General features: G+C 46.4%; 1 protein-coding gene across 3 annotated transcripts in view; it reads left to right on the top strand.

Annotated features, from left to right (window-relative positions):
* Positions 1–10,585: 10,585 nt before the first annotated feature.
* ARHGEF12 (Rho guanine nucleotide exchange factor 12) overlaps positions 10,586–12,258 on the top strand; it is a 108,507-nt gene continuing 106,834 nt past the window's right edge. For all 3 annotated transcript variants that reach the window (XM_074936742.1, XM_074936740.1, XM_074936741.1), the window contains exon 1: positions 10,586–11,266. In XM_074936742.1, the coding sequence (XP_074792843.1) occupies positions 11,235–11,266 (32 nt within the window). In that variant the 5' untranslated portion in view covers positions 10,586–11,234. The remainder of the gene's footprint in view (positions 11,267–12,258) is intronic.

Raw genomic sequence — 12,258 nt, 5'->3', positions numbered from 1 at the left:
GTAGAGCTGTAGGAGAGTCCCAGCCTCGGGGATGGGAGGGAGAGCCTATTTGTGGCATTCAGCACTCTGGGAATTCTGGGCTTCCTGCTGCATGGCCCGTAGACAGCCCTGAGGAAGCTGCTGTATGTTTGAGCAGTCCTCGGGGCTCTTCTAACTTATGCTGGGTGCCACTGCAGTCCCCACAGCGTCCCAGAATCTGGAGGGTGCAAAGATGGTGTGAAGACCTATACCCGGGCTTTATTATCTGTGTGGCACTTCTTAAGTGGCACAGAGCAGAATCTAGCCCTGAGCTGGGGGGGAAACATGGAAGCAAGTGGTGGGTGTGACGGTTTTCAGGGTACCCAGGATTGAGAGTCATCTTATAACCTCCCCTGCCCCCATCACCAGCATGAGAAAAACTTGCTTGTGCTTAACTGGGTATCAGCTCCCTGAGGCCACCAGCCTGTCAGCTACCCGCACATTCACCTCTGGGCTAGGCCAGTCCTTACTGTGCCATGCAGGCTAATCATCAGAGCACCTCAGTCCCCGAGCCCCTTTGGAACTGTAGTGTCCCATCTCTTACCCACAGAAACACCACGTCTGCTTGTCTCCACCAAGGGAACAGCGTGCACCCCGATTTGTGTGATTCAGCTCAGGATCAGCCCCTGACTTAACATCACAGCACTCAGATATATTTATAGTGAAAACAACAAGTTTATTATCAACTATTTGAGAGAGTGTGTATAGATAATGGAAGGAAACAGTTACATATAAAACAAAACTGTAACACGCTTTCTAGAGCCTAAACTCACCAGGCTAACCTCCTTGTGGCTCATTCTCCAGTGTCCTGCCTCCCCGTTGACTTCACATGTCAATAGCTTGCCGTCGTGTTGGCTTACAATGCTTACTTTACCTGCTGATAGAGAGACAGGTCAAAGAACCTCTTTTATCTGGCAGAAAAAATCCTGTTTGTCAAGTCTGCCTTGATGCAGACATTAAAGCACATTTTCAGTAGACGTATGTAACTCCTGACCTGGTATCTGTATGTACATTTCACAATGATATGAACAATCAGTGTGACCCTGGCTTTCATTTAAGACTTCACCTGTTGCTCTTTGGTGAACCAGAATGTATATTCCAGAATATTCTTGCAGATATTCTTGCAACCCCATTCCCAGTTGGCATTTGGGGGTTCATGGATAATAGTGGGTTTTCCAATGCCATTGAAACCCATCTCATTTTATATCTCCCCGTTCTCCTTAAAAAGCTTTTTTTTTCCCCCAAATGACCACTGTTGGCCCTAGAATACATATATATAACCTTCCCTTTCAATCCTCTGCCATACTTCTGTAACTGATCCCCATATTTATGTTTTAAGAGGCTGGTATTTCATAACATTCAGGGCTTTATTCCTTTGCAACAGTGGCCCAGGCACTGATGAAAAAGCCGAATGTTTGAGGACGTTAGAGTCTAGACTTAATACCAGCACTGTCAGTAGGTCTGTTTCTTGGATATGAAAGATGAGAGAATGTTTTAAGCCTCATGAAAGTCCTGTATGCATTTCTGATCCTTCCAGACCTTGTGTAACTTGGCTGGAAATAAAATTGCAAAGTCTGCTGCCATTTCCAAAGAAATCAAATTGCAGAGAGAAATTGTCTGCATTGGCCTTGAGTTGCATGAGCAATTTCTGGGCAAGGAGGGACTCTTTTGATTATCCCAATATACCGGCACTTTTCTCCTTCCAAACCGTAGTGTGCACGTGTTCTAGTGAATTAGCATAGAAGGAATTCGCTTTTTATGGGCCTGATCCTCTTCCCATTTTAGGAGTGGTTTGCTTTTGATGAGCATGAGCCTGACTCTGCTCCCGTCACACTACAATCAGAGTTTTGGAGTTGATTTGGTGGGAACAGAATTAAAGACCTTGTTAAAGACCTTGAAATAAGCAACTTGAGCAGGTCTGTATTTAAGATGACTACAAAATGCTTTAATTAAAAGGATAGTATAGATGCTGGAACTGGGGGTGCTGCTGCACCCCCTGGCTTGAAGTGGTTTCCATCATATCCAGGGTTTATAATTTGGTTCAATGGCTCTCGGCATCCCTACTATACAAATTGTTCCAGCATCCCTGCAGGAAAGGAACTTTTTATTCAGAATTAATTCAGGAGAAGTGGAGAAATTGTCAATTTTTATGGCATCCCCAATACCTCAAGGTACAGCTTTTGGGATAACCTTCCTGACAAGTATAGTGTTATCTTTAATTGAAACTCCTGTCAAAAGGTTTCAACTCCTCCAGCACAAGTGACTGTCCCGGTACATGATTGGAAATAGTATTATTTTCCAGCTCTGCAGGAACAACACAAGCTGACTCACACTTCTAGTCAGAAGGATGCTGATTTCAGGGCTTGTCTGTACAGGGACACTCAGCAAAGTTTGGAAATTAAAACCAAAGGAAGGCCATTTTAATTCTGAATCATTGTGTTCACATAAGGGTTTAATGTGGTTTAGCTAATCCACTTTAAAAGTTAATTCAGGTTAATTTTCCTGAGTACACGAGCCCTTAGAAGACCATAAAAAGAACGGCTCCGTGACAGAAAGCACAGTGTGTGGAGACTTGTGTATACTTAAAATGTTTTGCTGCTTTAATTACGACAGTACAGTTAGAGCAGCAAAACCCTTCTAGTGTAGACACAGCTATATCCCTATACAAGAGTGTAAACTAGTACAGTTTATTTTAGTTTGGGGCCTATAATAAGCTATACTATTATGTCACATTTAGACCATCACAACAGCATCTACAGTAGGGCTTTTTCCACCATAGTCACATGAGTGAAAAAACCACACTCCTAACCAACATCGTCTGCTGATAAAGTGTTTAAGCATAGACCACTCCTGGGTATGTCTCAGCTAGGAGTGTGTGCTGAAATGAACACAGAATTGCTCCCTGCTGACAGCAGAGCCACCGGCTCTTTAAAGGTGCAGCATACAAAAACGCATCCCAGTTACATAGCTCTATGCACAACAGCAAGAACGCTCCCACCCACCCCCTTCCCCAGATTCCCGATTGCATCAAAATGGCCTTTAATAGTGACTGATCAAGCATCATATCAGCTTCTAAAACAGATCCTGTCTAGGTCGACGTGAGGATAAAAGCAACAGCCAAATGTCTGACTGTAGAATCTCCCCTTTTGAGTTGTGGATGGCTCGATGGTTAGGTTCATTAGATACATGGCTGTCTTGCTTCTGGTCATAGCATCGGAGCCAGCTTAAAGCAGACTCAGAAGGTAAATCTCAGCAAAAGGCCAAGTTCAAAGTAAATTCCCAACTGGCTCAGAAGGATATAACCCCAAGTAAGTTCCCTGGGATCAAAGAATACTGAACCAAGCCCTAGCCCAGAGCAGATTAGATAATGCACAGGTGAACTCGATTTAATCGAAGCTCAGACAGTTACCAAAATCAATAAGGCAAGAAGATTTAAACTGTGCTAAGTGTGAGAGCAAAACCAGCCTTAACCTACTCCCAACAGAGGGGCAACTAGCGAGCTGCATGGAAAATTAATATAATCAATTGCATTTTGGAGCCAGTGAAAGGCAGTGCTTAGTGCTCTATGCCACAAAGCCAGGATGTGGTGAGAGCTTCCACTTACAGTCAGGGGACTGCTGTCCATGTTTTTAAACATAATAAGTGGGTTGGTAAGACACAGCATTGTGATTTGTGGGGAGCAGTTGGCTTGGCAGCAGATGGTTCAGCTATGATGGATTCGTGCATTGCAAAGTGAAAATAGCTGAAAAGCTGCTGATAGATCTGTTTGCAAGTTGAAACAAATGGATTAACTTCACCGCCTAGCTGCTCTGTTTCAGATCCTCATGCTTTGTTCCCTCTGGGCGCAGTTCTGTAGCCAGAGAGAGTGCTGGGGACGGTCTAAGCAACCTGTCTGTGTTAGGTAAACTTCATGGCATAGCAGGTTGCAATGCTAGCAGCATTATCTCAGCCTTTCATCCTTCCTTGACAACTTAAGGTCAGTGTGTGGGAGACTCTTACAGGAGACTGTTAAAAAGTCAAGGATGAGGCCTTAGAAACCAAGGCCCTCTCTGTTCGTTTTACGTGTTAAAAGCTTAAGGCACATTTTGTAACGTTAGGTGTTTCTGCCAGTGTCCAGAGGCAGAATTTCCCCTTCACACCCTGTTGTGGAGGGTCCCAAAGAGCTGTCACCGCCCAGAGATGGCTGCACTTAACTGGTGCAGTGTATAGTTTGCAATGAAAGGTGTAATTTAAATGTAAAATATTAGTGTTTTCTATCACCAATTCTAAATCCATCACCTAACGGCAGCTGAGGTTGAGAGAGAGGCCTTAATCCCACAGATTACTGGGGATGGTAGAGATAATCCTCTCTACTCTCAAAATCTCACACATGCTTCTACCCTTAAGTGGAATTAGGATTAATAGAGTTTAAGGCCAAAGGGACCCATATGATTATGTAGTCTGTTCTCCTGTAGTTGCAGGCCAAAGGAACCTCATCCATGATTTCTCCTTGAAGGCAATAACTTCTGTTTGAGCTAGAACATATTTTAGAGAGATACCTGGTCTTGAATTAAATACTGCAAGTGATGGAGAAACCATCATATCTGTAGGTAAATTGTATTCATGGTCAATTACTCTCTCTGTTAAAAATGTACAGAATGTAAGTATGTAGATTCCTCATAAACAGAATCTCTTTCATTAAACTTCTTGCTCTGTTTATACCTAGGCCAAGGTTAAAGCTTGAAATGCTTCCTAATGCTGATTTTGGGTTTTTTTTTTTAAATTTAATGCTTTCTTCATATTTTTGAAAATAATACAAATGAAAACAACCAAACAGACCTACAAAAGAAAGAGATGTTTATATTTAATCTACAATGAAACATGGAAAGGAACTGACCAGAAATGCTATACATACCTCAGCCAAATGGACTGCAGCATATACTGGCTACCAAAAATAAGGAAACGACAACTGGTCAAAAATTTTCAATATCTGAAATGCTCGGGAGAAATAATTCTTCAAAAGTAGAATTTTGGCAGCACATAAAAATAGCGTTTTGCACATTTTTCCTGTTTGTTTTCCCCAATTAGCTAGAGAGCTATTATTTTTTTAAAAACTTCAAAAAATGAAATTTTTGTCCAAATTTGAATTTTTGGGGAAAATTTTTCCAAAATGTTACTTTTCTGACTTTTTTACTACTTCCAAAAAAAAGTTTCTAACTTACTGATCCAGATTCGCTACTCACGTAAGCAGTTCCGGCTCAAATAATTCTCCCGGAGTTGCTCTTGTGGTTGGTTTGGATCATTGTGTGTAGGGGCAGTTAGCATCTTTCAGGCTTAAAAGTCACAATAAACACAGGCACACCAAACAAACCACAATGGACCAGATCCTCCACTTGTGTAAATTGCTTTTGCTCGGTTGAAGTCAATGGAATCATGACAATTTAAACCAGCTGAGGATCTGGCCTAGTGAATCCAGAGCTGAACCCTAGAGTGTCAGCAAACTGGTCTGACTAGATCGCCCATAAATTCCATAATCTGAAGTTTGATTAAAAGACTCATTGCAGAAGTGTGGATTTCCTTTTAAAATGGGTCCCCTGGCCAGATGGGTGGTTTTCCGGTGGGAAGTGTGATGCTGGGATGTTCCAGCAGATGGCAACAGGTTCCTAGTGTGAGCTATAGGAGTAAGGTAGATTGGATCTCTTTCTTTTCTTTTCAGAAATAAACATTGCGTAACCATTTTGACTTGGGTTTGTATTTCTAGGAGTTCAATGTAAGAGACCTCAGAGGAGTTGTCCTTCTTATACCATCCTTTACTGCAACACCACCTGAGGAGTTCTGGTCCATGGGACAAACATCCTTCAATGAAAGAAGTTCCCAGTGCTTTGACACACTTACTTCTGGTCTGGACACTGGAGAATATGCTATAGAGAACAACCTTGCATTGCCCTGGAGAAACGGATTAGATAACTTTATAGCCCTTTTCCATTTCTAATATATGTTTCTATGAAGGTTCTAACTGTAAATTGCAGGCTAAATGCAATTTAGAACAAAAAAAATCTATTTTAATTAGTAGTGCACAGTTTAATTGCTTATTGATTTTAGCTGCTGGATTTCACATTGTTAAACTGCTCAAGCAGCAGAAATCTCATAAATACACACAGATATTAAATTAATAAATGTTACATTTGGAGGCACGCACCATTGGTTCCTAACAAAATCAACATTTGCTGAAAAGATAAACAGTACTTGCATAAGGGCTTGTTTTGATTAGCTGTTTCCCTTCTTAATTGTTGAATTAAAAATTAAAATGTCTATGTGAACCATGAGGAGAGAAAGTTAATCTCCACAACAGTGTCTTACATGGACATTTGTACTTCTTCTTGAGCGTGGGTGTGTTTTTGTAGAATGATTCTTTTAAACATTGAGGCAAGTCCTCAGCAGGGTGTAAATCAATTTAGCTTCATTGATTTTGATGGAGCTACGCAGATTTATTCCAGCTGAGGATCAGGCCCATTCTCTTTACTGTATTTGTGTTTACACTTTCTTGTTACAGACATATTAAGATAGAAGATCAGCAAATTATGAAGCGTGTTCAGCAGGAATGCTGCTACCCAGCCAGCAACTGTGGTTGCCAAAAGCTTTGGTGGCATGATACGATCGCCAATGATGGGCCAAAAATGAAAATCCAGCCTGACCAACTTAAGGACCTAGCGAGTGATTGATCTGGGTGTGGATTGATCTGCAAGGAGGCTATGTCCCTCTGAGATTGGTGATGATGCTGGTGATGTCTTCCTCTTGCTAATTGTTATTGTAATGTGATTATTTTGTCATGCACAATAAAATACATTAAAGAAATAAAATAAAAGGACAACACCACCTGATATGCAATTACCAGCCCTGACAAAAAGCACGGGGTCTCCCAGAAACCCACCTTCCCTAAGATCATGACATCAGCATCATCAGCTGAAAGGAAACCACAAGGAATATATAAATCTTCTACGCACCTATGCAAATGCTATGCATCATCTAGAGAATGGTTTCATTCCCCACTTCCCCTCTTACAATGAATCATTTTGAAAGAAGAAGTTAATTAAATACTAATGCTGTCTCTTGGCTCACGCTAACCAGATCCCTGGTGAAAAATGTTATACCACAAGGTAAAACAGTACTGTCGCTTATTTACAGTAGGGCACTGTGCCGTATCCCTAGTGATCTGGTCACGGGCCAGTGTCCTAAGTCGCTTTGGCCTTGCCACGAGCATTTGATGCTTGGCAAGAGCAGCGTGTACAACAATCCTATGGCATTTGGTAAGAAAATACTGATAGGCACTCCTGGTCGTAGAGTATTGCTGCTAAGCTCTTGGGTTTGGGAGACTAGGCGCTGCCACCAAACTTTGCTAATGGAGCTGTGCCATGCACCCATGGCATAGTGCATGAACTCTTGCCACTTGATAACGTGGTAATAGCTTGAATCCTTGGTGCTATGCCACATGGTAATGGAATTTCATGAACTCGTAGTATAGGGGTAATAATCTTTGGCACCTACTAACATGGCACTTGGGTGGACTCTTGGTACCAACAGGGGTGGAGATGAGGAGGAGTGGTGGGTATGTGGGGTTAGATGATACAGAACTCAGCTGCTGGGTTTATCATTATTATTTATACAGTCTGTGCTACCAGACATTAACAATAGAGTTTAGACACAAACAGGACCAGGTGGGCAAACTGATGCGCAAATTTTAAACCTCTCCCCAAGCCTAGTATAGTCTATAAATGGTGGGGGGGACCATACACAGGTATGGCAGGGAAGCAGTAGTTTTAGGGATTCAAGAGATGGAGATGGTTTGGGGAACAAGCGAGGGACAGCCACGTCCATGGAAGTTTAAATGTGGGAATAGGCATTAGGGTTAATTTATGGCTTGATCCTGTTCCCTTTGATGTCAATGGGAGCAGGGTGAGGCCCTTAACTGGAATATTTGGTAGGGGGTGAGGGTGCATGGCACCCTTCTGATCTATCAGCAGCAGTAGGTTTTCTCCCCACCCACAGGAATAACTCCCAGTGAAACAATTGGAAAACCAAGCATCCAAGCAAGACCAGAGGGTACCACTCGAGCGCATCCAGTTTGCCCTCCTGTTTATCACAGGCCACTACCAGCCCCTGCACCCCCCCGCCCAGAAAGCCCGTAAACCAAAATTAGCCCAAAGTATTACACCACTCAGGCAACAATATTATTAGGTGCCATCTGCAGAAAACAGGAGGGCTCAAGGTGCAACCAAATCCCCTGCAAGGGCCGGGAATTGATTAAGTGAGATATACCCAGATGAGGGGTATTAGCACTGTGATGTGAAGCCACGAAAAGCTCTGGTAATTCCAGCATCCTATTACTGACACTCCCATTGTTACTTTGGTACTGTGGGTACCCTCTTATTTTAGTTTATTTATTTACTTATCACACAACCGTTCTCCACTGCCACAGTTTCACACTTTACAGAGCATCAGCTACAGCAATAGACCCTCCCTGTCCCAAAGAGCTAATGAGCTGCATAAGACATGACAAGACAAAGCATAAGGTAGCTGCACAGAAAAGGAAGGGTGTGGGTGGAGAGAGATGGGGAAGGGAGGGATAGCTTGAGGAGATGTAGCTTATGGGGGCGCTTTGAAGGCAGTAAGAGAAATATTTTTAGCAAATGGTAATGCAGCTCACTGGAAGGAAATAGCTATTAATACTTAGCTCTTAGAAAAGGACAGAAAATCCACGTACTAGCTGAGAAGCCATCAAGGCAGCAATTTCCAATAGGGGTAATTGATTCAGGGTGCTCCAGTTTTGGAAACTCCCCCCCTACACCCCCCGCCTTGAGACACCTTGGGGTCTGATTCTTCAGAGGTGCTGGGGACCTGCAGTGCCAACTCAACTCAGTGGGAGCAACATTAAAAATGGAGATTGAGAGCCTAACTTTAGGCATCTTTGCCTGAAAACTTTTCCTAAAAGTGGGAGATGAAGGAGTTTTCCTAGGCACCCATCTCTCCCTCCCCACCCCGAATTTTTTTTACCAGGGAGTCAATCTTTTTGCCTTTATTAGGGATAAGGTGGGGCGGCTGTCTGCAGTGAATTAGAATGGTAAGATCCCAGCTCTTCAGTGGATGGGGGGCGGAGGAGAGGGAATCTCCTCTCTTCAGTGCATTTGGGAGGGGTGTGGAGAGGTTCTGGCTCTACAGTGCATGGGCGGGGGGGGGGGGGAATCCCTGTGCTTCACTGCATTTGGATGGGGGGGTCCATATCTGCATATCATTGAGGTGGGGGATCCACTCTCTTCAGCACATTCAGTGTAGTGGTACCTTCTGGTCTTCATGCTATGCCTCAGTCTCCCATCCTTTCATTGGACGTGCATCTGGGGAGAAGATTCCTTTACTCCAGGGGTAGTCAATAGGTGGACCACGGGCCAAATCAGGACCGCCAGATGCTTTTGAATGGACCACGGCATCTTTTATTGGTGGGTTTTTTATTATTATTATTATTTTCTCCGGAGTCTGGACCTTGACTCTACCTTGACCTGGAAATTTGACCTTTGAGGAGCCCTGCTTTATTGCCTTGCGCTGGGGCGGAGGCATTACTTCTCTTCAGTGCCCTGGGGTGGTCAGTGGGTTTCCCTACGGGCACTGCCTTGCCGAGGGGGTCCCTTCCCTTCAGTGCTTTAGGGATGGGGCAGGTCCTTTCAGACCCTTCCAGCATTGTGCACTGGGGGCTCCCTCCTCCCCAGCCTGCTGGGGCGGGGGGGGGCTTGGTATCCCCTGCAGTGTGTCTAAGGAGAAGCTCTTCTCTGCAGGGTACGGGGGGGTATTCCCGGTCGTGTGCTGGGAGGGGGTCCCCTCTGCTCTCTGGGGCGGTGTGTAGCTGGGGACTCCTTTTCGGGTCGCTTCACTCCCGGCGGAGGCGCCGCGCAGGGATCCACGGGGGGGGGGGGGTGTGATGCGGTCCCAGAAGTAACACACACACACACACACACGCTCGCAAAGAGCCGCCGCAGCCCGGGGCGGGGGGGGATCGGAACCGGCGTCGAACCGGACCCGAGCCGGGCCGGCTGCCGCGCGCCACCCGCCGGGCGCTGAGCGGGGCCGGGAGCCCCTGGAGCCGAGCCGCGCCAGGGACGAGCCGGGCGGAGCCGCGCCGCGCCGCCAGGACCGGGCTCCCGGAGCCCCCCGGCCGGCGGCGGACCGGACCGGACCGGGCCGGGCCGGGCCGGCGGCACCGAGCCGGGACCGGGAGCAGAGGCCCCGCCGGGCCGAAGCGGGCCGGGACCGCGCAGACCGGCCGCGGCCCCTGCAGGCCGCGGGGACAGACCCCGCTGGGACCGGGCGCCGGGCCCCCAGGGAGCGGACGGAGCCCCCCGCCCGAGGCCGGGAGGAGAGGCCCGAGCGGCCCGGGCAGGGCTGCGGCGGCCCCCGCCCCGCAGGGGAAGCGGAGCGAGCCGGGCCCGGCTGGCGGGGATGGGGCCCTGAGAGCCGCGGGGGGGGGCACAGGCAGCCGCGGCCCGGGGGGGGGCATGGGCCCCGCTCTGCGCCCCCAGGAGGAGAGCGAGCCGCGGGCGCGGGGGGGCTGTGAGCCGCACCTCGGCGCCCCCCGATAGGGGACCCCGGCGCCCGGAGGGGGCACCCCGAGAGCGTGACGGGCCGCGGGGGCGCCGCCTGTAATCCCATAAAGGGGGGTTGTGTAGGCTTCCCCACGGGGCAGGGTGTGTGTAGGGGCCCGCCCCCCAGATCCATAGGATTGCACACCCTGGTGTTTTGGGAGTGGAGCCCCGTCACCCCAAAGTAAACAGAGGAACAGATAGCCCTGCTGGGCCCAGTTAACAAAGCCCACTTAGGCTCAGATCAGGATCTCCCCGTAACCGCGCTTTCCCCAGCATTTAAAGGTTTGGACGCTCGGAGGATTTATCACGTTTGAAGATTTCTCTCTTCCTTTTGGGACATTTTTGCCCCCGGGAGAACTTGTGTGTGTTGTTGGATTGATTTTTTTTTTTATTATTTTTTTTTTTTTTGGTAAGAGTCCCTTTGATCTGGATATTCTGACTGAGCTAAGGTGTTTTTGAACTGAATTTGCCTTCTGTGAGTCTCTCTTCTGGAGCAAGGCTGGATCTTGAACACTGGTTTATGTGTGGGGGCAACGCATCTGGGGAGATCCCTGCAAGAATAGTAAAATGCAAATTGGATAAAAAGACGACTCCTTGCCCAGGGCTCCAATGAGTGGCACACAGTCCACAATCACGGACAGGTTAGTATGAAACAGGATTTTGTTAAACAAAAAACCCATTTCCCTGCTCCAAAGTTGGTTGCCTTCTTTTTGGATTTAGTGACAGCCTGAAAGGTTGGGGGGAGAGGGGTGGCAGGATCAGGAAAGTGGGGGTAAATTGATTTTGGAATTGATAAATTTTCTTGAGCAATTGAAATTAACTCATCTGGGTTAAGTTTGATATCAAAATATTTAAAACAGCTAATCCATATCTGTAGGAATTAGGGCATCGTCTTTCAGCCTCAGAGCTAGAGGGTTGAAGTACCCAAGGAAATCAGGTAAAATTAAGGGTTGGGGCTTCCTGGGAAGGGGATGTAATTTAGGCTACAAACATTTTGTGTATTAGGTGGGACTGTATACATATTTGTTCTTTATTGGGTCAGCAAGTTAGTCATTCAGGGAAAGGTCACTTCAGGTGAGGACAAGATCCATACCTGTTAATCAGGTATGTCTGCCATATCATAGTGGTGTTTTCCAATTGTCTGAGTCAGGTGACTTCTTCATTCTCTTGGCTTCTGTGTAAAACACCATTTTCCCTTCTGGCAGTTTCTGTACCTTTTCATTTTTATTGGATTCTTCAGGGATGGGGACTGGAATGTTGCTCTCTGCTAGGAGAGCTTTGGATGATATAAAAGCCATCAGATAATTCCACACAAACTTTCCATATGCGTTTGAGACAGTAGCATGATGTGAAGGAAGGAGTGCATTTAAGTTGTATTTCCATTTCTAGGCAACCAGGGAAAATGTCTTCTGAGGTTTTCAGGCAAGATCATTTATTTTAGGGCATAGGGGTGTGTGTGTGTGTTTGGAAGCGATGACATAAGATGATAGCGGAACTGTGTGAGGTTTGGACCACTTGGGCCTTATGTGGGCTGTACATCAGCAGCTGAGACAGGAGCATGATTCACTGTTTCCAGTACCTGTGAGTAGCGTTGTAGGTTCCAAAGGTGAGCAGAAGAGAGACTGAGCCTCAT

This window comes from Natator depressus, chromosome 22, assembly GCF_965152275.1.
Source record: "Natator depressus isolate rNatDep1 chromosome 22, rNatDep2.hap1, whole genome shotgun sequence".
Classification (NCBI taxonomy): Eukaryota; Metazoa; Chordata; order Testudines; family Cheloniidae; genus Natator; species Natator depressus.
The sequence above is the reverse complement of the archived record's forward strand: the minus strand, read 5'-3'. Positions and strand labels throughout refer to the sequence as shown.